General features: G+C 33.7%; 2 protein-coding genes, 1 long non-coding RNA gene and 1 pseudogene across 4 annotated transcripts; 2 read left to right on the top strand and 2 right to left on the bottom strand.

Annotated features, from left to right (window-relative positions):
- Nucleotides 1–613: 613 nt before the first annotated feature.
- On the top strand, nucleotides 614–1556 carry LOC118054041 (pathogenesis-related genes transcriptional activator PTI6). Its single transcript, XM_035065475.2, has 2 exons — nucleotides 614–1072; nucleotides 1188–1556. The coding sequence occupies exons 1-2, from the start codon at nucleotides 614–616 to the stop codon at nucleotides 1554–1556; spliced, it is 828 nt and encodes a 275-aa protein (XP_034921366.2).
- Nucleotides 1557–16650: 15094 nt separating this feature from the next.
- On the top strand, nucleotides 16651–20449 carry LOC118054037 (eukaryotic translation initiation factor 2 subunit beta). Its single transcript, XM_035065473.2, has 10 exons — nucleotides 16651–16812; nucleotides 16948–16994; nucleotides 17400–17508; nucleotides 17637–17692; nucleotides 17781–17838; nucleotides 17933–18027; nucleotides 18306–18451; nucleotides 18580–18722; nucleotides 18841–18926; nucleotides 20176–20449. The coding sequence occupies exons 2-10, from the start codon at nucleotides 16953–16955 to the stop codon at nucleotides 20251–20253; spliced, it is 813 nt and encodes a 270-aa protein (XP_034921364.1). The 5' UTR covers nucleotides 16651–16812; nucleotides 16948–16952; the 3' UTR covers nucleotides 20254–20449.
- Nucleotides 20450–21366: 917 nt separating this feature from the next.
- LOC140954444 (uncharacterized) lies at nucleotides 21367–23152 on the bottom strand. Of its 2 annotated transcripts, none has more exons than XR_012167689.1 (4): nucleotides 22233–23152; nucleotides 22060–22137; nucleotides 21748–21970; nucleotides 21367–21620 (listed from the first exon to the last, which is right to left on the bottom strand). It is a non-coding gene; the product is annotated as an uncharacterized lncRNA (long non-coding RNA). The 2 variants fall into 2 exon arrangements; XR_012167688.1 differs by having other exon boundaries at nucleotides 21748–21927.
- Nucleotides 23153–23204: 52 nt separating this feature from the next.
- On the bottom strand, nucleotides 23205–25179 carry LOC118054039 (methylesterase 17-like; annotated as a pseudogene).
- Between the last annotated feature and the right edge of the window lie 1195 nt (nucleotides 25180–26374).

Below are 26374 nucleotides of genomic sequence, written 5' to 3'. Positions count from 1 at the left end.
CACACACACACCCCCCCACGGACGCACATGCCTATATCTTACTCCGTAGATCTCTCTCCAAATCAGACACTCTTTTTAATGACTATTCTCTCTCTCTCTCTCTCTCTCTCTCTCACTCACACCCACCCCCAGAGTGAGTGAAGATCACTGAACTGCAGCAAGACATCAGTCTTTTTCTAGTTTCCCGCCAAAAGCTTACCGCCCTTAATTTGCAGCTTCAGGCTATCTAACTTCTTGATCAAACCCGGAGTTGCTGGTGTCACTTTGTCACCTTCTTCCACCTCCTCGAAGCGCAAGCTATAGCTTCTCTTTTTGTCTCTAGATTTGTCACTAGCTACTTATATAATCCCTCCAACTCTGGAGATCCAATTAAGCTTAGTATAAAGTAGCTTCCTTCAGTCTTTTTCCTCCAAGAAACCAATAAGAATCTACATCATTGATCACCCAAATAAATTAAGCTAGCTAGAACCTACCTGAGCTGGTCAGTACATGGTTTTGCCGCTGTGTCTTGACCCACTTCTTAATTGAATACAAAAACCAACCCTTGGTACGACCCACCATGCATCTTCTATTCCCCAATGAATTACATCCCATGTTTACCTCCAACGCCACCATGTCCGTTCAACCAAAAGTCAAATTTACTGAACATGTATTCATCACTAGTAAGCTCATCGAGAACCAGCAGCTGCATCCTTCTTCAAGAACCCGCCAAAGACTTGTTAGAATCATCCATACCGACCCTGATGCCACTGATTCCTCCAGCGATGAAGAAGAAGGAGAACAAGAGAGGAAGTTTGTCAAGAGAGTGAAGAGACAAGTGAGTGAAATAAGCTTGTTAGAGCAAGAAACAACAGCACCAGCAGCTCCTTCTTCCACAACTTCAAATGATGATCAAGAACCAAGAAGAAAGAGACCTTCTTCAAGATTACCGGTACCTGACGTATCTCGTCAGAAAAAGTTCAGGGGTGTCCGTCAGAGACCCTGGGGAAAGTGGTCCGCCGAGATCCGTGACCCGAATCGACGGAAACGGGTCTGGCTCGGCACTTTTGACACTGCAGAGGAAGCTGCTACAGTATATGATCGAGCTGCACTGAAACTAAAAGGACCCGACGCCGTTACCAACTTTCCTACTAACTCCGTTATAACGGAGAAAAGCTCACGTTAACTCCGGTTCAAGTGATGTGAAGTGTGAATCACGGGCGTCGCCGTCTGTCAGGGGTCCTCCTAACGTTATGGCATCACCCGCATTAGTCCTCCGTTACGGAGATTTGACACCGTCTGACCCTGTTTTAACGGAGAAGGCTAAGGTTGCTCACGGTCAGCGCGAGTCATGTCAGTCGCCGTTAAGTGGTGTTCACGATATGTCATCACCGACGTCTGTTCTCCCATACGAAGAGTTATCGCCGTTTGATAGTTTGGGTTACGGTGACGTTGACGCTTTTGGGTTCGAAATTGACGTGCCGTTAAGTTTGCCAAATTCTATGTTGTCGGGGAATTTCTTTGACAAGGAAGAATTCGTTGACCTCGATGATTTCTTGGTGGATGCCATCTGTTAAAAACATATCCTCAATTTTGTGGAAGTTTGGGGTGTCTTTTGTAATTGACACAACCCTATCGTGATGTGGCATACCATGATTCGTGATTAGAGGTGGGATGGAAAGGGCGCCTAATATAGAGTTGGAATACCTAAAGTGTCCCTTTTTTTTTTATGTTAAGTTTTTGGTTTGATTAGTCAAACCACGGAGTTTAAGTATATAATGGAGTATTAATTAGTCCATATTTAGTGAATTATATGGCGATTTTGTCACTTCCTGTTGTTATTAAGGATTTTGTGTACTCAAGATTAATAATTTATATTATTATTATTGATTAATTGTAGCTTATATTATAATTTTTCATTTTGTATTTTAGTCTTTTCAAATAATAATAATAATAATAAAGATAAGATTTATTAGAGTTTTTAGTGGAGGTTAGGTATGTGGGGTATATGTTTTTATGAAAGTATTTTTCAATTAAAAATATATTAAAATGATTAAAAAAACATTTTTAAAAGTAATTTAAATATATTAAAATGATATATTTTAGTCTTTTTTTTTTATTTTAATATATTTTAAAGTACCAACATAGATACAAAATACACAACTATAAAACGTACTCAAAACTCTTTCATTTTGATAAGAAGATCAAGCTTTGATGGATGAGGATCAATCTTAAATTAAATTCATAAAAATCCTAACTTGAAACTTTATAAATATCCTCTACAAATCAACCAAGGGGCAAGATGGAGAGAAAAAAATAAGAAAGAAAAGAGAAAAGGCTTATTCTTGGAGTTCATTAATAATCAAGTTTATTGCTCAGCATTTAAGAATTAAAAGGATAAGTTGAAGGTTGAGTAAGAGATTGGATTTTCGAAGGAAGACCGGCAGTAATTATTTTTGGGAAGGTATAATCCTTCACTAATCTAGCAGAGGTGATATACATAAGGCACACCTTTAGCTTGTTTTACATGTTTAAAGATGTTTTTAAACTTGTTTTAGTATTATGATGTTCTTTAGTTTTGATTCCAATTCGTACATAAAATGTTTGTTGTTATTGGTTTAATCTTGCTTGATGTTGTTGTTGATGTTATTGGATGCCAAGATAATATGTTTGTCATTGAGTTTGATAAAATAAAATGTTTTTATATTCCGCTAAATATGACAGTAGGTGTTCGATGTCTTTTTAGGGCTTGTTGATGCATGTTATAGGTTTCTTGTTTTTGTTTGGATTCTTTTTAGCATAATTTTAAAACATGGCCCTGTCCGGCGGGTCACCTGTTACCTAGCTGACCCGAAGCTAGAACCAGGCCGAGTTTGTGAAAAATAAGGGTAGTTAAAAACCTAGCTGACCTGGTGAGTTGCCTTGACAAGACCTGGTCAAAAACTTAGTTGCAACCTATTGACTATTTTTTTTATTTTTTATCAAAACAACGTTGTTTTGATTTGTAAAAAAAATTGAGGTTGACCCAGTAACCTTGTCAAAACTCATGACCCGGACCTTGAGCCAGATTGACTACAGGGTCGGGTTTAAAAATATTGCTTTTAAGTGTCAAGATATCAATTTTGAATCCAAATTCATAAATATATAAGTTGTTTTAAGTTGATGGTTTTGAAGATTGGAACCTCTTACATGATTTGGATGTTTTGATATTATTTGTTAGCTTTTTTTATTCAAAAATATTTGGTTATGATAGTGTGAATTGATAAAATGAAGAAATCGTGTTTTAAAAGTTAAAAAAAAAAATCAGTTTTAAAGGCTTAACAGTGGTTGGGTTTCTTTTTTTATTGGCGGTGGCTGGGTGTAAGGTAATGTTCTTCATCTTTTTAACAAAAACATTGTCTTAGCTCCATAATTTGGACCAGTTTTGATTCAATTCTTTGTATTAAACTATTTAGAAAACTTGACTAGTAAATAATCTATGATTTATTTGCATCAATAACAAGTTTCTAGGGGTTTTGATCTAAAACCCATTTTAATAAAATTGTATTGTTTCTTTGATAATCGAAGTGGATTGATGCTATATTATAGATCCTTGAATGATTTCTAAAATGTATATGTATTTTTTTTTATTGTATTTCGTCTGATTTGGGATTCACGTTGCTTGGTTTACTTTGGATGTTCTTTGTGTTCTTAATTTTTCTGCGTTTGATTTGTTTTTTGTTAGGATTTAGTGTTTTTGTGTTGTTTTTTAAGTTTGATTCATTTTAAGTTTTAGTTTCAATTTTGGTTTAGTTTTTGAATTAAATCAGTTTTTTATTTTGTTCAGTTTATGATCGATCTAAAAATTTTGAGTCAATCTAGTCGGGTCAAAATCAGGTCAAAAGATTAAGACCCTGTTTAGTTGGCAATGTTTTCTCTAAAGGTTTTTTTTTTTATTAAGAGTGTGTTTTAGCAAACACCCTGTTAAGCCTATTTTGACAATTTTGGTTTTTAAAAAAATGAATTTTTGTCAAACAATGCCTAAATAAAATAAATATATAAGATTTTTTTTCCTTGCATATGACCAAAGATCCTTAAAATTATTTGAGTATTTAAAAAAAATCTAAAATAACTTGGCATGTTTTTTTTTTTTAAAAAAAAATGTTGCAAAGATTTTACAACAAGTTTGTAAAATTTCAAAGGATTTTGGCCTATATTTCAGAAATATTAAAAAATTATTTTTGGCAAGAAAAATATTATTCGCCTATAATATAAGGATTAAAAAACCTACTCACTTTAATATAAGGATAAAAAAATATGTATAAGATTAATATCCAAAATATTATTAAGAATAATACATCTCATTCATTTATAATATAAGAATAAAAAACAGTTGCAATGAATTTTATCTTAAATATTTTCTGGAATGCGTGATAGCCAAAAATTACAAATTTTACCACGACGAAGCCTCAATAATGATTGAGGACATTTCATTATTTATTCCAAATTCTTAACCTAGAAAATCAGGGTTTGTCTATCGTAGCAAACCAGTCATAAAAGGCTAATAGAAATAGAAACATTATTAAAGCATAGCAAACAAGAAGAAAAAAAAATAATATATCTTATTTTAAATAAGATGTATTAGAGGTGCCAATACACTTCCTTTATACATCCAATCTTCTTGTCCAGAATCTTTAAAAAAACAAGTTAAAATTTATAGTAATTATAATATTAAATAGCAATTGCTTTTATTAAACCAAAAACTTTTCCAGGACATTACCTAGAAACACTACTAGAAAAGAGGGTGATTAGCATCGGATATTAGCATCAGAAAAATTTAGATACAATATTAGCAACAAATTAGCAACGGATTGTATATATATTAATATTTTAATATTAGCAACGGATTTAGCAACAAAAATTCAAATGCTAAAAAATAAATTAATATATTAAAAATCAGCAACGGATTTTCTGTTAGTAAGATTGTTGCTGATAAAAAAAAATAAATTTTAATTTTTATATATATAAAAAATAATATTTAATTGTTAATTATTTATTGGTCCTATACCTGAAAACAAAAAAAGAACCCACACAAACAAAATTTCTTCATTCTCCGGAAGAACCCGTGTCCCTTTCTTTACTGCTCCAGAAACCTAATTAACTCATATCTCCCTTTCAATTCCTTCTCTAGAAATCGAACTCACTTTCCCTTTCAATTCCTTTTCTAAAAACCAAACTCATGCGTCATTTTCCACAATTTGTCATTTTCCTTTCTTCTCCAGTTAATTTGGGCTTCCAAAAATTCCATCTTGCAGGGAACAAGGTGAAAAATTAAAATAACAGGTATAATCAAAAACCCATATTTTAGAGATTATGTTTGTAATTTAGAGAGAATATATATTGTTTTATTAACTAATTTTTATAGGATAATTTTGTAGATCTATTGCAAATTATTTGTTAAATATGGCTGTCATTACATGCTAATGTTGCTAATTTTTAATGTAGTGTTCTCAAACTTCATGGTTCTGTGATGATTTCATTGTTGTTTGGTTAAGTAGTGAGATTTTTTACAGGGTTTTGGTATTTTTTGTTTTGCTGGGTTTATGTGTGTTGTTTTTTGAAGGAGAAATATGGGTAATGTGGCATAGGAAGGATGACAGAGTTTCTGCATAATCCATGGTAAAAACTATGACAGTCGGCTTCCCAGCTGATTTACTGGTTTGTGAAGGAGAAATACTGGTACGTAGTTATGTTGATCTTTATTATTTGAAACAAATAGAGACAAGAACGATGCCATGTGGTAGTTAACCAACATGTAATCCAAAAAAGGGTATTTAAAATTATTTGCTTTTAGGCCTAAAGACTTCAGCTTGTAATCCAATTCAACACAAAATCATACCTTTTCCATGTGATAGTTAACCCACGAAGCATGACATTGAAGGCATAAATATTGGGTTTGGTGAGTTGATTAAAAACAAGGGATGCGTAGGCCAAGTCTTTGAGGTCAATGATTTTGGAAAGAAGGAAACTGGGTTTTGGTATTGAACAAATAAGCATTTGTGTGTGGATTTGTTTTAATAGGTTTTTGAATTTGCATTGTTTTATCAGAGACAAAAGCTTTTCATTCAGGGTTTGATGTTCTTTTTAGGTTTGGAAGTTGAGGTTTGAAAGAGGGAGATGGTACGGGGGTAGAAAAGAGGTAGGTTTTGTCTTGAGCATTGTTTTTTTTGGAACTTGACTTTGCTTACACCTCCAAAACATATAACTAAGGCAACGTTTGTTACAGTCTCTGGACACAACAGGCATAGCATAGATAGTTACCCATCATTTAAAAAAAAAATCGCGTTGGATTGACCCAAAAAATAATTTTTAAAAAATAAAAATCACATCGTTTTGATTTTGAAAAAAGGTTTTTTCTTGCAACACCAGTTTGATTTCTTGCATGTTCTCACCAATCAACATTTGACAGATGATATGCCCGGGAGAAGAAACTCTACCAAGAAGTCAGGGTACATCTCAAATCTTCTGCTTAACTTTTTGAATGATGCATTCTGAGCGTCCCTAGTTCTCAAGGCCATGATTATAGCATAGAATTTCAATTTATTTATTTTTGATGCTGGAATGGGGTTTATCTATGATCAGCAGCTAAGAGACGATCCACACAGGGTCCCAATCAGTTCAAAGAGATTTGGAGCAGGGTTGTCAGTTGAATGAGGCAGAAGTATGGAAAGCTAACCAAAGATTGGAACTTGCCTGAATCTATCATATTTCTTTTTTCATCTATTTTGTTATGGCATCGCTGAGTCGTATCATATGTTGATTTTTTGGGTCGGCAAGGATATGGCAGTGTTGGGATTCCCTGGTCAAGAATGGCTTCCTTGTGATTTTTGGATTATGCATTTTAGAAACCAGAAGCTTCGCTAAACAAAGCAGTTTCGACAGTTTTAGGTTTATGAATACTGTGAAATGTAGATAACTTTTTGATGCGTTGTTAAATTTATTTTTATTTGACTTATTATTTTTATAAAATAATTTCTAGTATTAATTTATGTTCTTTATTCATTTATTTATAACATTTGAAATAGCCACAAATAATTAAAAAAAATTCAATAAATGGGAAAAATAATTTAAAAAATTCATGTTTTTAAAAAATAGTCATTGGAAAAATCAGCAACGGATATTCCGTTGCTCAGCAACGATTATTAGCAATGGAATATCTGTTGCTAATTTACATATTTAGCAACTGAATTTTAGCAACGGATGATTTGTTGCTAAACAAATCAGCAACAGATAATCCGTTGCTAAAAAATTAGCATCTATTATTTGCATCTAAAATTATCCGTTGCTAATTCCGTTACTAAAATTTATTAGCAACAGATTTTAATATTATCTGCAACGGATTAAATAGTTGCTAATAGGCTCATTTTTTAGTAGTGAAAGTGTCGTAACGCCCCTGCGAGGAGGGCACGACACACTTGACCAAAACACATACATTAATTTGACCAAGATATATTCAACAATTTAACCAAATAGTTCTAACTTGATTTTCATTAGCATCTTAGATTTTGGAATAGAGTACCTCCTTTGAAAGAAGGAAATGAAGTTTTATTAAGATCAAGAAATATTACTTGTATACAAACAAATTAAATTAAAGTAGTAAATAATTAATTATCGATAACTACTTACATTTGCAATAAAATTAAATCATTGATCGAGTATAAGAAGAATTATAAAACACGTCAATAAAACATATATATATATATATATATATATATATATATATATTATATATATAAAATGATTTGTTTGTTACATTTGAGGGTCCATCACCTCGAGATAATTAATTCTCCCAGGTAAATCGATCACAGAGAAAGGAGTATCTGGGGGAGAGTTAAGACATACGTCCTCATGGCCACTTTTAAGCCATTAAAGATGAAGATCTTGAACAATGCAAGGAAAGAGATATGGGGAGATTATTATTATTCACCACAAAATACCTTGATTTAATTAATCATATTTTCTGAACTCGAGTACTTCTTGATAACGTACTATATGAATATTTTTTTGTTTTGTTTCTCTTTGAAGTGACAAAATCATGGATGTACATGACATTTCTTCGAGAAAGGTACAGCATATGAACTGTTCTACGTCATTGGACTCAAGAGCCAAGAGAGGATAATAAAGTAGTTGAATATATATTATTACAACCTTGTCATTTGTTTCTAGCTATTCTTGTTTATTCGTGCAAGACAATGTTCATGTTGCTATGGAATCATTTTTTTTTCCTTTTCCATTGTGATCGCATGGCAGGAGCCAATCATTAAATCAAACCCTTCGAATTACAAATTTTTTTTTATAAATGTAGCATAGTGGTGGTCAGTACTTAGCAATTCAACCTCAACCTTGCCGGCAAAAAAAAAATACAGAGAGAAAAGAAGAAGAAGAAGAAGAAGAAAGAACAGATATTCCAATCAAAACACATAGAAAAACAATATTGTTGGGCAAAACACTTAGGGATGTCCATTGTTGTTTGATGGTACAACGATCCCCAAAACCGTGCTCCTCGAATGCATGCAGGAATTTGGGGATCGAGAGTCAACATTTTACAGCTATTACACTTGACCATAATCCACGTAAATAGATGGGTTCATGGCGGGGGCCATAGCCCCACCACAAGGCGGTGGTTAGTGGCAAATAATGATAAAGGGTCCACCTATCTCAGCCACGCTTCACTCTAGACCACATAATGTTATTGTGATTCGAGCTTGAAAATGTGGCATCATTTAGCTATTCCACCGTCTACCGGCGGCTGCAAATAAATGGCAATTAATTTTCAAAGGTAGAAGAGCAAATCTTTAGGTGGAGGGAAAAGTTGGGAAGGGAGTCTCAAACAAATTTGGAGTAAAGGAAAACTTGAAGAAATATAAAGAAGGGGGGGGGGGGGTGTTCGTCGGCCCCGTAGTTGGTGACCAAACGGATTTGAAAGCAAACCACGGCGCCCGCCTTCCACTATCCCAATTTTTTTTTTTTCATGTTTATAATAGTACGAAAACAACAAAGGTTTGCTTTTATTTTTGTTGGGATTCGGAATTTATACAGAAATCACTCGTTTAAATACATCAAATCAATGTAAAAATATCCTTGAAACTGTTTTATGAATTAACTCAAGAGTATCCTTCATTGTCTAATGAAAAAATTACGCAGACAATGATAGCTAGCTATTTCTTTATTAATAAAACATTAAAGAGGCATTGGGAAGTGGCGAGACACCACCTCTACTCGCCCAATAATTGTGTCAGTGTTGGTACAAATTAAGCTGCAATATTAATGTATTCTCTGTTCATGGCCGGATGGATATTCACTTCTTCCTCATCATCACGCGTGGCCAGATTTTCTTGTATTGATCTCTGATTTCAAATGTATATTAGAGTGATTTTTTCTGTTTTTTGAGGAAATATATTAGGGTGACCTTGAACTTATAGAATGTTTTTTGTGGAACAAAACTATATACGATTCAGTAAAATAGTTAATAATAGTAAATGTTCTCTTGGTATGCATCAAAACCATGATGGATTGGTACGTATTCGTATAGTAAAAGTAGAGGATTTACAAAAACTTTCTTGTCACTTGACTGCAAGTTTAATTTACTTTTGCTAGATATAGGAGCTAAGAGCTCAAAAAACATAAGATTTTCTGGAACAAAAGATCACGGGTTGAAGAGAAAAGACCCACTGTTTGAAGCCACAACCAGAAGAGACTACACTCTCTCTCTCCTACACTCTCTCTCTCTCTCTCTCTGCAAAATTACTCGAGAATTTTGTGAGAATCTAATTAATGCATGCACCTACCGACACAATAGTAAATAATAAAAATAATAATCAATCTCAAAGCCACACATTTTACCCCTTTTTTAAACTTTTGTAAATAACTCTCTTTCTCGGAAAAAAAAAAAAAAAAAAAAAACGTCTCTTCCAATGATCACCAAAGGAATGACCACTAATTCTTCTATTTAACACCTACCTGATGCAATGTGTACTGCCCTGATTAATTTAACATGAGCACCAAACTGTGATTTTTTAAAAAAATAACATAGTTTGTTAAAAAAAAAAATTAAAAATAATACATATTTAAAAGATAATACAGTTTAAATATAATTACATTTTTAAAATATCATTTTTAAACAACCACTATTTTAAATTATTGTTGTTTAGTCAAGTTTCAAGACATATTTCTTTTTATAAATTAATTAACCTAAAAAAAAATCAACTCAAAATTTTATAAAATTCTAATAGCTAAAATATATGATTCAAGATTTAATTAATAGCTAAGAAAGATATATGAGATAATATGACGTGGTAAGAAATAGAAACAAGAAATGAAAAAAAAAAAAAAAAGTCATCAGATACATATCAATTTTCTATTTTTCACATACCTAATACCGCTAAAAAAACTCAAATGAGATGGTTTTAACTACACCATAAAAGAATAACAAATGAGATTGTAAGTAACTACAAACAAAACCCTTAACAAATTATAAAAATGTTTAATTATTTTTTAAGAAGTGGTTAAAAATTATCTAGTCCAGACTTTTCTAATAATATAAGATATGTTGAAAACAGAGCTCATATGTATTTTGGGAGATATTTTTTTTTAACCATTGAATTTTAAATCTCATTTCCCAGTCATTTAATTATCCCTGTAACTAAGATTTTAAATTAACTTTTTATACATGTTAATTAAATATTAAACCAAGAGAGAGATAATTTTTAAAACAACTATATAACAGTTAAATCTAATATTCCTTGAGTTTTTTTAAAAAAAAAACATGTAATATTTTTACAGAACTGTGACGACTGACGAAAGAAGGCCATGTCAGAATTCCAAAATACCGGCAACAGATCCTTGTAAATCCAATCACATCAACAGGCTCCACCTGGGGATGTGTGTTGTGAGATATTTCTTTCTGGTTTTGTTTGTTGGCTGGGACCATTCCATCAAATGTCCTCCTCACTTTACACGCAACCCTCCATTATCTAAAGAGATCGAGTTCAGACATTCCATCCATTTCTCGTACAGTTGCATGCCACTTTTAAATCAAAACACGTGTTTTGACTATTGTGCCATCCTTTAGCTTAGATTAGCTTGTACGCGATATCAAATTATAGTGCTTAGTTGTTAATAATCAAGCAGAGACTTATTTAGATCATGTTTTGAGTGTGAGGTTATTGTTTTTTTAAAAAAATATTTTTTTTGTTTAAGTATCAAAATAATAATATATTTTATTTTTTAAAAAATTATTTTTGATATTAACGTATTAAAATGATCTAAAAATATTAATTTAAAGTAAAAAAAATAAAAAAATTAAATTTTTAAAAATACTTTTAAAATACAAAAAAATAAAAATATTTTAATTTATCTCGAGTTTTTGTCGCTGATATTAGAGGAGATTAAGAATATTATTTATTATTGTAATCTGGTTTTGATTTGTCACTCTTATTATCTTTGAACAAAACAATCTTTCTCTTATTTTGTTTTTTTAGATGATATCAAAGTGGCTCGATCATACTTTGATTTTTGTCTCGGATCCGGATAGAAAGGGTCAATAGCTTGAATAGATCTGAATTAAAAAATAAAATAAAAATATCTGCGTATATTAATATTACTAGTGACTAATGTCTTCTTTGTTTTTTCTTTTTTTTTAAAAAAAAAGATAACGGGAAGTCACCCAACTGACAACGACCCCGTTTCCCCCACTTGCAAACCTAACCCGTCCAAACTCAAATAAATAAATAGCAACAAAAAGGTCATGTCCAGGTCCCCTGTACCTACCCAGTCATCTCCGAAACGCTCACCACTTTATTTTGTGGCGGTTCTTGGTGCCACGTTTGACCGACCACGCGACGGACACCGCCTCTTCCTCGTGGTGATAGATTTCCCCCCCCCCTCTCTCTCTCCCCCCCACAAGACCTAGAGAATCGTGTATCAGTGGCCGGATTTTGTTTGAGTTTTCGAAGGAAATGATTTTTCACAGGGTTTTGAAAAAAAAAAAAAGTTTATAGGTATTTTTAAATGTGATAGACCGGCTTACCATGTTCATGTTGGCGGGTTAATTTATATTTCTAACTAGATTAAATCATATTTATTGTTTTTACCATTTTTTTTTAGCTCGAATTCATCTAGATTTCAAGTTAGCTGGTTACCAGGTAAACCTAAAACGCCCATCCAAATCTTAAAACACTGCTTATTATCATCCATCAATACAATCTTCTCTTATTTTACCTTTTCACAATATTTTGAGAATATGTCACTGTATAGATGCATTTTATCATGACGTTTCATGCTATTTCTTTTGTTATACAAGTTCAAGTGATATTATCAAAACCTAACTTGAGAGAAGAAAAAAATCATTATTCCTTTTCTAACATGATAATGTTTATTAAAATAATATTTTAAAAAAATATTAATTTAGTTTTATTTTTTTCAATTTCACTAGTTAACATTATATTTTATTGGAAATTGAGATTCATAACTTTTTTTAATTTATTTTTTATAAGGTTATCCCAATTTCATGACCTATATCACAACATCTATGCATTAATTGAGTTAATCCAGGGTTTTTTATTTTTTTTATGCTTGATTTTTTTTACAACTCAATCCTTCAACTTTAATATTGGATTGATTGAGATTTATACTTCATAATTTATTATTTTTATTTGTTTTTTAAAGTTATTTCAGTCTTATGGGTTATAGATTTGGTAGGTAAACTCGAGTTAACTCACGTCATTTTGTTTTTTTATTTTTAATTTTGTCCTTAATATATTATATTTATTGAGAAGTTAGGTGTCATAATATATATATTAGTTTGCTCATAATTTTTTCTAATTTTTAATTTCAACTTGCAATAACTTTTAGATACATGTGAACATGAAAATCACAGCGTACGTAGAGGTTGAGATCCTGAGGATCAATCCCTTTTCACACCCCATTTTCAAGGGACAAGAGGTTTATTCACGGGGCTGCTAGCTCCTTCGATCGGATGTGAAAGCCTCGATCGAGGCCTGATTGCTTTGTTCCTCGATCAGTTGCGCGCAGCCTCGAAATATTGATGAATCAAAGTATATATGATCTCTTGTGAGATGAACATGTTCCTAACTTTTCCGCTCTAAGAAACATTTAAGATAAGCTCAAATTAAGAACCATACAGCAAAAATGTCATACATAATTAACGTAACACATGGTGATAATCGTCACTTCTTAGATATTTTTGGTAGAGGACAATAATTAACCCTAGCTAGCTACTTGTTTTTTTATATACATTAATGGCCGCCATCTGCTACTGTTTGTGATCGATGACATGTTTGAACTGAATACATAAAGATCATACAGAGCATTGTGCCAAGTTGCAAGGCTAAGGCAGTGTTTGGAACGCGGTTCAACCGGCATTCCCAAAAAATTTGAAAGTTTTTTTTTATTTGTTAAAATTGAGTGCAGTTTATATTTTTTGAATCGTTTTGATGTGCTGATGTCAAAAATAATTTTAAAAAAATAAAAAAACATCATTAACATACATTTTAGCACGAAAAGTTATTTGAAAAGCAACCGCTACCACATTACTAAACACGTTCAAATCACACACATGCATCTCCTAACTTATTTTATTATTATATCTTATCAAATTTAATTATCAAATATCATAATCAAGTCACCTGATTTCTAAAAATAAATACCAAAAATTCATGTATTTATAGGATTTTTAATAATGAAAGATTGACCGGACCTGAAGGACTTAAGACCTAAATTAATTTAGGTGGAGGAAAAAAAACAAAATAAAAAACATGTAAAAACGTGGTTGATGATGAAACTATGCACGAAGGAGGGGTAGGTCCCATGTTGATTTGTAAGAAGAAATGGAAACCATCAAACGGTTTCTGTCAGAGAGACGTGTTGGATTGCACCATGTCCGTCCCTTGCGACATCTGTGATTTTTCCTCAACGTTTCTGCACATATAACTCCACTCTTCCTGGGCCCTGTTTGCTCTACCTATGAGCCTATGACTCCGAACAGTTAGTTGTGTTTCTCAGCTAAATTTTCAGAGTGTTTTTGGACTTTATAGCATAGTAAAATATAATAATAACAATAATAAAATAACACTGTAAAAATTATTTAATGAAATAACCAAGGAGTTGTATGCCATGTGGGATTCAAATTGCAAATTTAATAATGATATTATTAGGAACTTTGAAAAGATATAACATCAAAAAAATATATATAATAAACGGTGATCAAAATAAACTATACAAGAATTTTTTAACTATATCAATAATATTATTATCAGAATTTTAGATTTCAAGGGTTTTTTTTTCTTTTCTTTTTTTTTTTTCTCTTTTCTTATTAAATAATATGTTTTTCAAATTTATAAGCATATGACATTTACAACTCAGCGTATCAAGATTTTATATAAAAAAAAACTCTTTAAATTGTGTTATTTCTTTATATATTTTTTGCATTTTATTATATGTTTTTCTTCTCGAATTTCCAAGTCCAGAGCATCGTACCATGTACTGATCAGAAAAGCTCTGACAGAAGCTTGGTGCATAGGGCAGAAAACCTTGCGGTCACCCACCAATCAATCTCTTGCTGCCGGAGGCCACCAGGAAGTGAAGGATCCAGGAATCTTCAACATTTTTACTTTTGCATTGTCAGAAGTTGAAGCTAGTTTATAACATACATATTGGATGGGGTCGGTCAGAACGGAGGACTGATCAGATCGGTTTTCAAGTGTAGAAATTAGGGTTTAGGTGTTTGTTTTCTTGTGTTTTAAACAAACTATTTACAGCATTCACAAAAGAATTATTTACGATCGATAGCCTACTTTTATATTTAAATTCAAATTGATAACATGGGGATTACACCCACTTAACACCTAGTATCTGTTTGTCTGGCATTAGAAATTAGGTTGATTATCTTGACTTTTGCGCTGAAAGTAAATCCAATCCACACAGATCTTAATTATATCTAAGAATCTAAGACCTAATTAAAGAAAGCCGGGGAAGCTCCATTTTGCAAGCTACTTAGACAACAGTATACCACCTGACTGTAATGTGTGTGTGTGTGTGTGTGTGTGTGTATGAGAAATAGAATAATCCAGTTAATTTAAGCTGTGCGAGTACTGCATTATTCTATGATAATCAACGGAGCCTGGCGCCTGGAGAAAATATCAATATTTGGAAAACAAAAAGGAAAACCATAAGGCAGGAGTTTTCTTGTATAAATACTTGATGGACCCATGAAAGACAGCACAAGACGAAAAGGGATGGAGGAGGAAAGTTCTTCGAGATACAAGGAGCGAGTTAATGATGGCTGACTTGTCCCTTGTCACGCTAGCTGGGTTATAAAGCCAGATTTCGTGGAAACTTCTCAGCTTGCAGTTTTTGTGTTCATTGAAATGGTGAAGGAACAAGTTGCATCAATGGTACGTTGCTTTCAATAATGATGCCCATCTCATTGCCACAAGACTCTCAATTATTCAAAGATGGGTCCTGTATATGCCAGAGCTGGGACTCACACGTGACTTGCTAGGGTGTCAAGCCGGTAGATCTTTTACATTGCACCCGAGCATGGTTGAATTCACTACATTCATAAATTCAAATCTAATATTGTATAGATGTTTATATAAAATTTTAGATGAATAATCTACACTTCACTAACAACGTTAAGTGTATTAAAGTCTCATATAGTCTGCTATGTTTTCATCTTTTTATTGAATAAAATAAATGTATTATAACTCACAGTACAATTCAAAATATTATAAAAGTAAAATTACCCTTCAACCTTTTATTTCTATAAAGGAACAAGATTCATACGTTATGAATACACATTGAATCCTTCAAAATAAAGGTTTAGAATCTTAATTCTTTACTGTATACATATTCAAGAGCATCCATCTTTATAAATATTATTATATTTCTCTATTTTTGAAAATATTTACTTAAATATTTAAGAGTTTCTACATCTACTAATTAAAGGGGATCTTTTACAAGTGCTAACCACAAGTTATACTAGTTTACTAAGCATTCAGCACAAACTATCAACCACATTGACTAAAAAGCATGAATAAAAATTGCTATGATCATTTGATTAACCGATTATATAACCTGAGAGTCCTATTATTAAGCTATTTAGATTTTTAAAACATTATCAATATAAATTTGTTTCTCCATATTATATTTTGATTTAAGTGCAAGGAAAACAATATTTTTGTGATTCATTAGTCTTTGATGTTAATAAGTTATTTAAAACTTGAAAAAAAAACTAAAAGAATGCTTTACCGTTGTTAAAAGGCAATTTCCAACTCTACCACCATAAGGAAAAAAGCGTGAAATAAGGGCGGGGGGCAAGAAGAAGAAGAAGAAGATGGTGAAAATGTACAGGCCTACAGGTGACATTGGTGCTTGAGTAAGGCCCAAGCAGACTTGGAAAAAGCTTTATTGACTTAAGCCCATAATTAAAATACCCATAATTAATTTAGTAGAGATTGTTTTTTTAAATTATATATATTAAAATAATATTTTTTATTTTTTTAAAAAATATTTTTAATATCAGAATATTAAAATTATTTTAAAATATAAATAAATAAATAAATTTAAAACTGAAAAAATATTTAAATTTTTTAACAAACGTGGTTAATCAGCAATCACCCCGAAGTCGGTTTGTAGGGCGTTTCCAAGGAACAACAGTCGTTAGTTTCTCAAAACACAGATAACAAAAGCCCAAACCAGCAGATAACTGAAGAGAAAAAACGCAACCCAAAGCAATCGCTAATTCTCTCGTAGCGGACGCAGAAAAACACAAAGGTAACCCCTCTCTATCTAGGGTTTATTCAATTCCAATCCCTTTGCTTTCTGTCTTAGGGTATCAAAATTAGGGTTTTTGTCGAGTTTCGTTTTTATTTTTCTTTTCTTTTGATTCGCGCTTGTTTTTGGTTGCAGCAATCATGGCGGACGATAATACTGACCTCAAGGATGAGGTGGCAGAGGTCCTTTTTTTTCCTTACTTTTTTTTTATTAATTCGCATTTTTTCTTCGCACTGATTTGTTTCATATATTTGTTCTTATTTAATGACGAAAACATTGAAAATAAGGCTTTGAAGATGACAAGAGAGTCTTCATTCCTGTCTCTGTTGTTTGATAAAGAGTTAATTTATGCTATTCCTAAAGTTAATGATGCGGCTTTTGTAATTTGTGAGTGTGAACTTGTTTTTTATTTTTTTGAGTATAGTATGAGATGGATTGCTTGCTTGAAACAGATGTAAATTTGTCCAGTTTCCAATTTATTTACTTGGAGTGCGAGCCTTTCCGTTCAGTAAGATGTTAGGAGTGGGTTGTTGTTGTTTTTTCCTCTGTTACTCTGTTGTGATTGGCTTGGAATTCTCCACTTGCAGCTTGCCCCTTTTGATCCTACCAAAAAGAAGAAGAAGAAGAAGGTGGTGATACAAGAGAATGCTGATGAGTCTGTAGACTCCCTGGCAGAGAAGACTGAATCATTGTCAGGTAATTTTTAGTGTTTCATATTCTCCTTCCTGTTTTGTCAACTTTACTATCTAGTTGTAAGTGAATTGGTTTGCGAAGATGTATAATTACTCATTGTTGGAAAAAATCTCCTTTTCTGTTGGTTAAAGTCTCTGATGGGCTCGAGAGTTCTTTTACTGGTTTGAAAAAGAAGAAGAAGAAACCTGTAAGTTCTCGTGCACTGTGGGATTTATTGTTGCCCTTTTTAGTAAAATGTTGTGAATCTTATGTTGATACTTGGTCTTATACAATAGGTTGAAACCAGTTTGCTGGATGAGGAAACTGGGGATGCAGGAGAAGAAGATTTGGATGGTAAGAAGCTTCTCTTTTAAATTTTCATCTTCACTTAATCTATGTTGAATGTGCTATTTGGATTCTGAGAGAGATCCATTTCTATGTTTTTCAGATCATGCCGGGGAAGATGAAAATGGGGAGGGTGCTGACCTGCAGCAGCAACGATTCCCTTGGGATGGGACTGACCGTGATTATGATTATGAGGAGGTATAGTAAAATTTTCATTTATGTGGAGTAGCACCATTGTACACTGAACTGCATTTTCTGGTTTGTCTGAACTATATTTTGGCAACTGATTAGCTAAAAGATCTTGATATGATGTTATGAGTATTCATATAATCTCTTTGATTGCAGCTACTATAGCTCCTCTTCCATGTCTGTTATATCTGTGCTCTCCACTTGTTGGCTAGCTGCTTAGCCGTAATTTCTGTCATGTATGTATGTTCTTGTTCAGTAATGAGTTTTCTTTCTGTTGTCATTCACAGCTTCTTGGCCGAGTTTTCAACATTCTTCGTGAAAACAATCCTGAGCTTGCTGGTGACAGGCGAAGAACTGTGATGAGGCCTCCACAAGTTCTTCGTGAGGGCACAAAGAAGACTGTTTTTGTGAACTTCATGGATCTGTGCAAGACGTGAGTTGATGTTGCTCTCCTTTTTGTCTTTTCGGTTAGCTTGTTATTATATGTTTTTTTCAATGCACTGCTACTTGTCTTTGGCATAAACACTGACTGCGAACTTTTACATGGTGGGGAGATTTCAGAATGCATAGGCAGGCAGACCATGTCATGGCTTTCCTACTTGCTGAGTTGGGTACCAGTGGATCCCTCGATGGACAACAGCGGTTGGTCATCAAGGGTAGATTTGCTCCCAAGAATTTTGAAGGGATTCTTCGTCGATATATCAGTAAGTTCCTAACTCTTTCTCAATTGATATCTTCTATGTTAAGCTGTCCAGAAGAAAGAGGTTGATTGGGCAGGTTCTTCTTGCCTAACACATTTGATATTTTCTATTTTATTTTCAGATGAGTATGTCATTTGCCTTGGTTGCAAGAGTCCTGACACCATTTTGTCTAAAGAGAATCGTCTCTTTTTTCTCAGATGCGAGAAGGTAACAGCTTATCATCCTTCCATCTCTTCATGTTATTATGATTGTTGATAAAATACTAAGAGAAAGAACTTTGGGGAACTAGGAAGGGGAAGTTTAAGAGCTATCAGGGAAATCATTGCTTAATTGCCAAGTTGCACTCATTGGTAGAAATCTGAGTCTCTGAAGCGTAATAGGAGGTTCAGAGTTCACATTGTCACCGTGTCGAAGACCAAAATCAACTAGGATTTGGCTTAAAATCCCTTTGATAGAACAAAGATTCCTCTATTAACTAGGAATATAACATTATGTGAAGCATCAGTAAAAAAAAAATTTATTGCTCGCGCACTAACGGCTTAATGTGTGCACAGGAGCTTTCATCTTCTTTACGTGTCATTATCTATGATTTTCCTACATCATTAGATTAATTGATGAGAAGATGTATGTAGTAGATTTAAGGCCTGATATTGCTAGTGTTGTTGATTTATTGTCATTAATTTTAGATAGTTCGGTTATTAGAGCCCCACATGAGGATCTCATATGCCTTATAAAATTTAGTACGGAGTGAATATATTGGATGATTTGTTGATTCTGATTTGGAAAGAAAATTCTACTACTTTGGCTACTACCTTCAATGTTATCCAATTCTACTACTTTGGTTACTACCTTCAATGTTATCCAATTTTATCTCTGACCAAATCCCTATCAAGTGTCGACTTAAGATGATGAGATCTCGTAAGCCTTATAAAATTTAGTATGGAGTGATATTGGATGATTTGTTGATTCTGATTTGGAAAGGAAATTCTATTACTTTGGCTACTACTCTCAATGTTATCCAATTCTACTACTTTGGCTACTACCCTCAATGTTTTCCAATTTTATCTCTGGCCAAATCCTCTCAAGCGGCGACTTAAGATGATGAGATGTCCATTGCCAGATTTTCCAACCTCTTAGGCAGAAGTATGTTGTACATCTAAGGCCCCTCTGGGGAAGGAGTGGCCCTTGTGTTTGATTAAAAATGGAACATGTGGGAAATGTTTGGTCCTTGCTTTTGTGAAAGCTGTCTTCTATAGACATGGCAATCTTTTCTCTTTTCAATTAGTATCTGCATTTTTATTGATTGATTGGATGAATCTCTTTTTATCACTCAGTGTAAATCATTCTGTTCCAAGAATTTCTTGCCGGTTTCAGGTTGCTGACTTTTTTGTGGTTTTTATATTTTCATTCCCTTGCTACTCTGTTCTTACTTTTGTATCTTGTTATGCTTGTGCAGTGTGGTTCTGGAAGATCAGTTGCTCCAATTAAAGCTGGTTTTGTTGCTCGGGTTGGCCGTAGAAATGCTGGGACATAAGTACTGTGAATTAGCTAATAGATCTTGCTTTTTGTTTGGTCTCCATCATCTACTGTGTACTTGAATTTTGACCATCTTCCAGAGATGCTGTCAAATTACGAAGGATACAGATGTTTCCTAAGATGGCTATTTTGTTTCTTTCACCATGTACCGGTTTTTACTCTACATTTCAAAAGAAATATTGTGGTTTGGACAATTTCCTGTTTTCTGTGAATGGGTCCCTAAGAAGCCGAGGTCGCTGGCTGGGTGCACGAGTCTGCATGGTTTTTAATTTGAAAGTTCATGGAATGGGATGGTAAGATTGAATTTCTAACTTGGTAATGAGAACTTTATACTATATGTCAGAATAATCTTAATCCAAGAGTTGAACTTATCATATTATTTTAGAGAAGATGATTCTGGGAAGGATGCTTAATTTCTGTCTAGAAAAGTGAGTGCTACCCGCGCGCTTATACTGGTTTGGCTGCTTTTTATGAGTTTTTAAAAGACAAGCTATTAATGCCCATGCCCTCATAGACAAGTGGCCGACATAATCAAGAGGTCCATGGAGAAGTTTGAGGACATCATCAATTACGATGAGGATGAAGTCAGGTTTGTCAAGTTGTCGTGGAAGATCAGTACTGAAGATGATTATGATATTGACGTTGTTGTTGATGATGATGATGATGATCACTTGATATTCTTAGCTGCAGGCAAAGCAAGATAATCATGAGTTTTGGTCTCTTGCAATGAGTCAATATTGCAGCCCCAACAGTTCCCTGGGTATGCACCGCCAGGTTTAGGAATCACTAGTTTTGTCAAGGAAAGATTAAGCTGTAAATTGGGAGGTTTAAGGACAGGATGCTGAAGCGGAGGTCGAACTCGTTAGGGCACAGTAATTGATCCAGGAACTTCAACTTTTTTTAAACCTGATTTTTCAAACCACAACCGTTAAAGTTACCGCAATACCATTCCTTTGCTGTATTTCTCTGTTATTTCTTTATGGATTTGTTCGTCAAAATCAAATTGTCAAGGCTGAAAATCTTTCCTTGTAGGATAAACCCTATTATTTGCAGTTTGGCACCATGTGTTCTAGCCAACGCAGAAAAAAAACACCTCATGAAACCTGGGAGTAACATGGAGGATATCCCAGTTGCAGTAAAACACAACAATATAATTTCACATGCTCATTCTTGAAATAGTACACCAATGAAGAGCTTATTTAAGTACCAATTTCATTCTTCCAAGGATTATACTACCAGGAAAAAAAGGGTATCACATGTTGAAGATGGTAATGAAAGCCAGTGCAAGTAGAGATGAGAGCGAGGACATGTATGCTTTCTGAAGTGTCTTCATTCCACTGCTGGTGAAGATTGTAGTATTAAGACCTGCAGGAATTCCAAAACAAGTAAAATTGATATCTCCAGGTCGTCTCTCGGGTGACAGCCGAGATGAGCAGATGCCTTGTTTTGATGTCTAAAGAGCACAGTGAAAATGCGGAGTTAATGAATTTACCTGACTTGGTGGCACAAGCTTGAGAATTAGTACGATTGATGTCCAAGACAGTAGCCTTGTTTGCAAACCAGAAGTCTCTTTTTACATAATGGATGCATTTAAGCACATAATAGACATGTTCTACACACCCACCTGGCTTGCAGTATTCAACCACCTCACTTTGGCTTACAACCACTGCCCCTGATAGTTTTATTTTGTAATTGGCTGAGCACCTTGCAGATTCCTACCACACAAAATTATAACTTACAAGTACACACACACATACTTGTATGCATGTGTGTGTGTGTGTGTGTGTGTGTAAGAGATACTTACATTTGACATGCATTCATAGGCGCTTCTCCATTGCCAGAATGGACTTAAGAGTCACGTTTTTTAGGGGCTGTGGCCAGTCTGTGTAACATAGAACCAATTAAACTTTGAGTAAAACATAATTAACTTAAGGAGATAGAAGAAGAAGAAGAAGAGGGGGGGGGGGGGGCGATTACTGTTAGCTTGAACACAATTGAGAAGAAGAAGAAGGATCCCCAAACAGAACCAAAGGAACCTGACCCTGTAGTTTTCCATTTCCTGATGTCGAGAAGGATCGAGAAACAGCTTCTAGTCACAGAAACCTTGATTGATGACACATTTAAATACCTTACCTTAATGTCAAGATAGCCAAATTAAGATATGATATGATTAACGTTTGATGTAATGCCAAAAGTAGAGACGCTCCTAACAAAGGAATAAATGGTGGTTTCTTAGCATATGCTTCTGACAATAAGAAGCAATCTTTCGACAGTACCAAGAAACAAAGAACAACAACAAGCGGAGAAAACTGAAACAATGCTACTACATGTTTTTGGATTATGAGGTGGATGTATAGTGTATTAATTGGACAGCTCGAAGTTAACAAAGGAACAAGTACTTCATAGGCCACTGTTTTTTTGATAAATCAAAAGAGGGTTATGTTAAGGATACCAGGGAGGCAAAAAATCAACTTGGAGAGGAGCTGTAAATGAACTTCTTGATCATCGTAAGCCAGTGTATTGTGCAGCTCAAAAATATTATTAACAAAATAAAATGTTCGAATCAGAACATATACTTTTTTTCTCTTCTGGAATTTAGTATAAATATCTCAATATTGAGGCAGATGTGGTATATGATCAAGCGGAATGATGCAAATCAAAAGGTTCCATATAGCTAACTCCAGCTGATTAGAGAGTGAGGCTTGAATATTGTTGTTTGCTGATGATGATCAACAGTATAAATATTTTTTCCAAGAAAATTTATCTGTGTTAAATCTCTTGTTTGCCTCTATGAGAACAGCTTGATTAAATGTTGCAGCAATTCAATACACTTGCTCTCATTTCTAGTTGATATGAACTGGTTTTTATAGGTAAAGGAGGATTGAAGTGAAAGAAAAAGGAAATTAAACAATACACCAAGTATAAGAAACATAATTTCCAGTTACAATATTAGAAGGAAGCTGCTGCTCCTTTAGATCGAGAAGCAAAGAAGGGGTAGAGAAAAATGGGCTATGATCACTGTCCAATACAAGAACTTGACAAGGTTGCCATCTCTCTATCATTTGCTCTTGTTTCATCGGTTTTAGCATCTGGTCGTGCAATGTCTTGATATATATATTCGTGGAACAGAATTAGCATCCTTTCCTCGTTCAAATCGAGCTCCTTTGAGTGCCCTGACAGGTCCTGGTCGCAGTAGCATTGAAGCTAATATGGTGTCCTGACTTAATCCAAACAATCAAGGGGCCGGGATTGTTAAGAAATGCAAAAATGCAAGTCCTGTATTGGAAGGTCTTGTCCTTGTGCATTGGAAATTTACCTCTCTGGTGCTCATATGATAGAGAAGTCGTTTCTGGAACTCCTCCTTTATTATGATGCTTGTTGGAGGCTGATCAATCCCCATCCCATATCCTAAATCAGCTACCTCTCCATATTCAGACACATCAGGATCACCCTGCTCCATATACGGCCCAGATATGGAGGCAGAGATTAGGCCCTTTAGGTGCTAAAATAATCATAGGTAAACTGCATGTTAGCTCAGTACTAGCAGTATTCACTCTCAAAGGAAAAGGACAAGCTTGATCTACCTCCAATGGATGAACACAAGATTTATGTCATCACAAATGCTACACAAAGAGGTTTTGAATGCTACAAACAAACACTAAATGCAGTCATCCGAACTGGAAAATGGAGAGGCGGTGAAAATGACTGATTTGACAGATAATTAATTAATTAATTAACAGATTTTGAAAGCCTCAGCTAGCGATCTAATTAAAAAGAGAAGTAATGGATTAAATCCTTACATCTTTGATATCTTGATCCGAGCCATGCTTATGTTAGAATTATGAGATTCTGCCTTGAGAAGGATAGTGTTAAGAGTAGTTTTTTAATATTTGAATTTTTCGTTTAGCTTCTTCAGGATTTGCAGCAGAAACTTTCTGCTGAGTTTGTTATTTTCAATTCCAATAATCTCTCAAGTTTGTTGAGAGTTTCAGTCATTTTCAAGTTCTATGTAATCCTATTTATAGGCATTTGAAGTTAATCGAAAGTATTGATCTTTCTACTCAACTCTGCCATCTTAAATTTGTTTCTTCTTCTATACGTAAACTGTAGTGTTCAAGAACAATTTATTTTTTAACAGCTTCAACATGCTGGCTGCAACATATATAGCCATACGATTTTTCTTAGCAAACCTGTGTAGAGCATCTGTCAAGCTCAAACCTCCTGCACCATGTCCTACCAATATAACCTGTGCTCAGCAAAGCAAGCATCAAACAAAAACCAATCAAAATATTGGTTTGCTGATACTTGGCAGAAAGTATCGAGGCTAATATTACTCATGGTCAGTTTACCTGTTCATTGTCAGGCAAATTCGACAGGAGACGGGTAAGGGGTGCATTGTATTCATCAAACACTTTCAAGGTCGGGGCAAGTAACCTTATGGCCAGATTTTTCCACGAGACACCTGATCTTGTACCAGCACCAGGCTCCGTGGCATACTCCATGAACTACAACAAAGTGCAGGTTTGAAAGTCCTGCCTGCTCGTCCATTTTAGCCCCACCTCCCACCTCCCCTCACTAGAAATGCACCCACCTAGCTAGCTACTCTCTAGGACCGCTTGGATGTTCTCGGACTTCCTTCACCTTCAATCTCTTCAACATCCCTTTTTCTTTGTGATGTCTTGTAAGAACACATTATTGATTAATATGTGATAAGGTTAGTGATTTGTCTTGGAGAGAGGTTCTCGGCATGCGTGTGAGATGACATATATAACGCGATTGGTCTTTGTGATTTTCTTGTATGGTGGTCACCACTCCATTTTTTAAAGGAAGAAAAGGGCAGATGACAAACTTTATAAAAAGCAAGAAAGTTGGTTTGGAAATTGGAAGTGATACTCTGAAAAAAAACAGATTTTAAATTAAAACCTTTGCGCATGAAGCATGTTTGTGTATATAAAGCCTAATCGTTGTTCTGATTGCCAAGCATGCCTTCTCACTCCTCTTATAATAGTCAAAATAAACTTATGACGAGATTGTGTGTGTGTGTATTTTAGGGGTAATTTAATAAGAAACTTTTTATATATTATTTAAGATTTTATGTGATGTATGAATAGGTAGAAAATAATAAATAATAATAATATGATAAATTATTTTAATTACAAAGTTAATAAAATTTCAAAGATATATATTTTAATCAAATCAAATATTTGAATGTAAATTTTATGCTTTTTATACATAGTTATGGATGTACAGTTTTTTATTTTATAATATGTACCGTATAGTTCTTCATTTCCACGTCCTTAAGTATGTCCAAAAAATATTATCCCACGACATGATGGAATCACCAGGGATTTACTCGATAATGCCGTTCGAATTGATTTTTTAAAATATATATTTTCTTAAGAAATCAAATTAATATATTTTTAGATATTCTTATATGATCTTAAAATACTAATATAAAAAATACAATACAAAACTGTGAAGAAATCATTTTAAAACATTTTTAATTAAAAAAATACTCTTGTAAAATACTATTATCACCGCATTACCAAATATACATTAATTCATTTTAGGTTATATATTAAAGGTGAAAATCTATTTAAAATACCTATAAATTCGTTTTCATTTTGATATTTAGAACAATCTCGTAAACAAAATTTAAAAAAAAAATCTTGGAAATTCATAACAAGCGGTGGTGTGTTGACTCATCAGCAACCGACAGCATTAATTATGGATTCAAATATTTATAATGGCTTCTCAAGGTATGGGAGAAGGCAGGCACTCGTGAAGATAGGCAGCATGTCTTGGTATTATTATATATTTATTATTTTATTTGCCAGAAAGGATCAAGGAGGAGTCATGGGAAGCCTGCAAGCAAGCGAGCTAGCTGTAGCTACGTTCTTCAATAATGGCAGACCATCCCTCAAAAATAACAGGGGAAGGGTTGCTTGCTTCATAAGGGACAGGTGGCATTGTAAAGGTGAAGAAACCCTGGCCCTTTGACTTTTTTTTCTTAGGTATTATCTAACATGCAAGGGGGGTTTATGAAGCACTATATAGTTATTTTTTATTGTATTTGTTTGAAAAAATATTAAAATAAGATTTTTTTATTTTTAAAATAA

Source organism: Populus alba, chromosome 13 (genome assembly GCF_005239225.2).
Source record: "Populus alba chromosome 13, ASM523922v2, whole genome shotgun sequence".
Classification (NCBI taxonomy): Eukaryota; Viridiplantae; Streptophyta; class Magnoliopsida; order Malpighiales; family Salicaceae; genus Populus; species Populus alba.
Note: the sequence above shows the minus strand (reverse complement) of the source record. Positions and strands in the feature narration are given on the sequence as shown.

Coding starts and splice junctions, on each gene's coding strand:
- LOC118054041 (XM_035065475.2), top strand. CDS start 614: ATGTCCGTTCAACCAAAAGTCAAATTTACTGAACATGTATTCATCACT. Junction 1,073..1,187: donor CTGCAGAGGAAGCTGCTACA/GTATATGATCGA, acceptor AGTGATGTGAAG/TGTGAATCACGGGCGTCGCC.
- LOC118054037 (XM_035065473.2), top strand. CDS start 16,953: ATGGCGGACGATAATACTGACCTCAAGGATGAGGTGGCAGAG. Junction 17,693..17,780: donor AAAAGAAGAAGAAGAAACCT/GTAAGTTCTCGT, acceptor CTTATACAATAG/GTTGAAACCAGTTTGCTGGA. Junction 18,723..18,840: donor GATTCTTCGTCGATATATCA/GTAAGTTCCTAA, acceptor TTTTATTTTCAG/ATGAGTATGTCATTTGCCTT.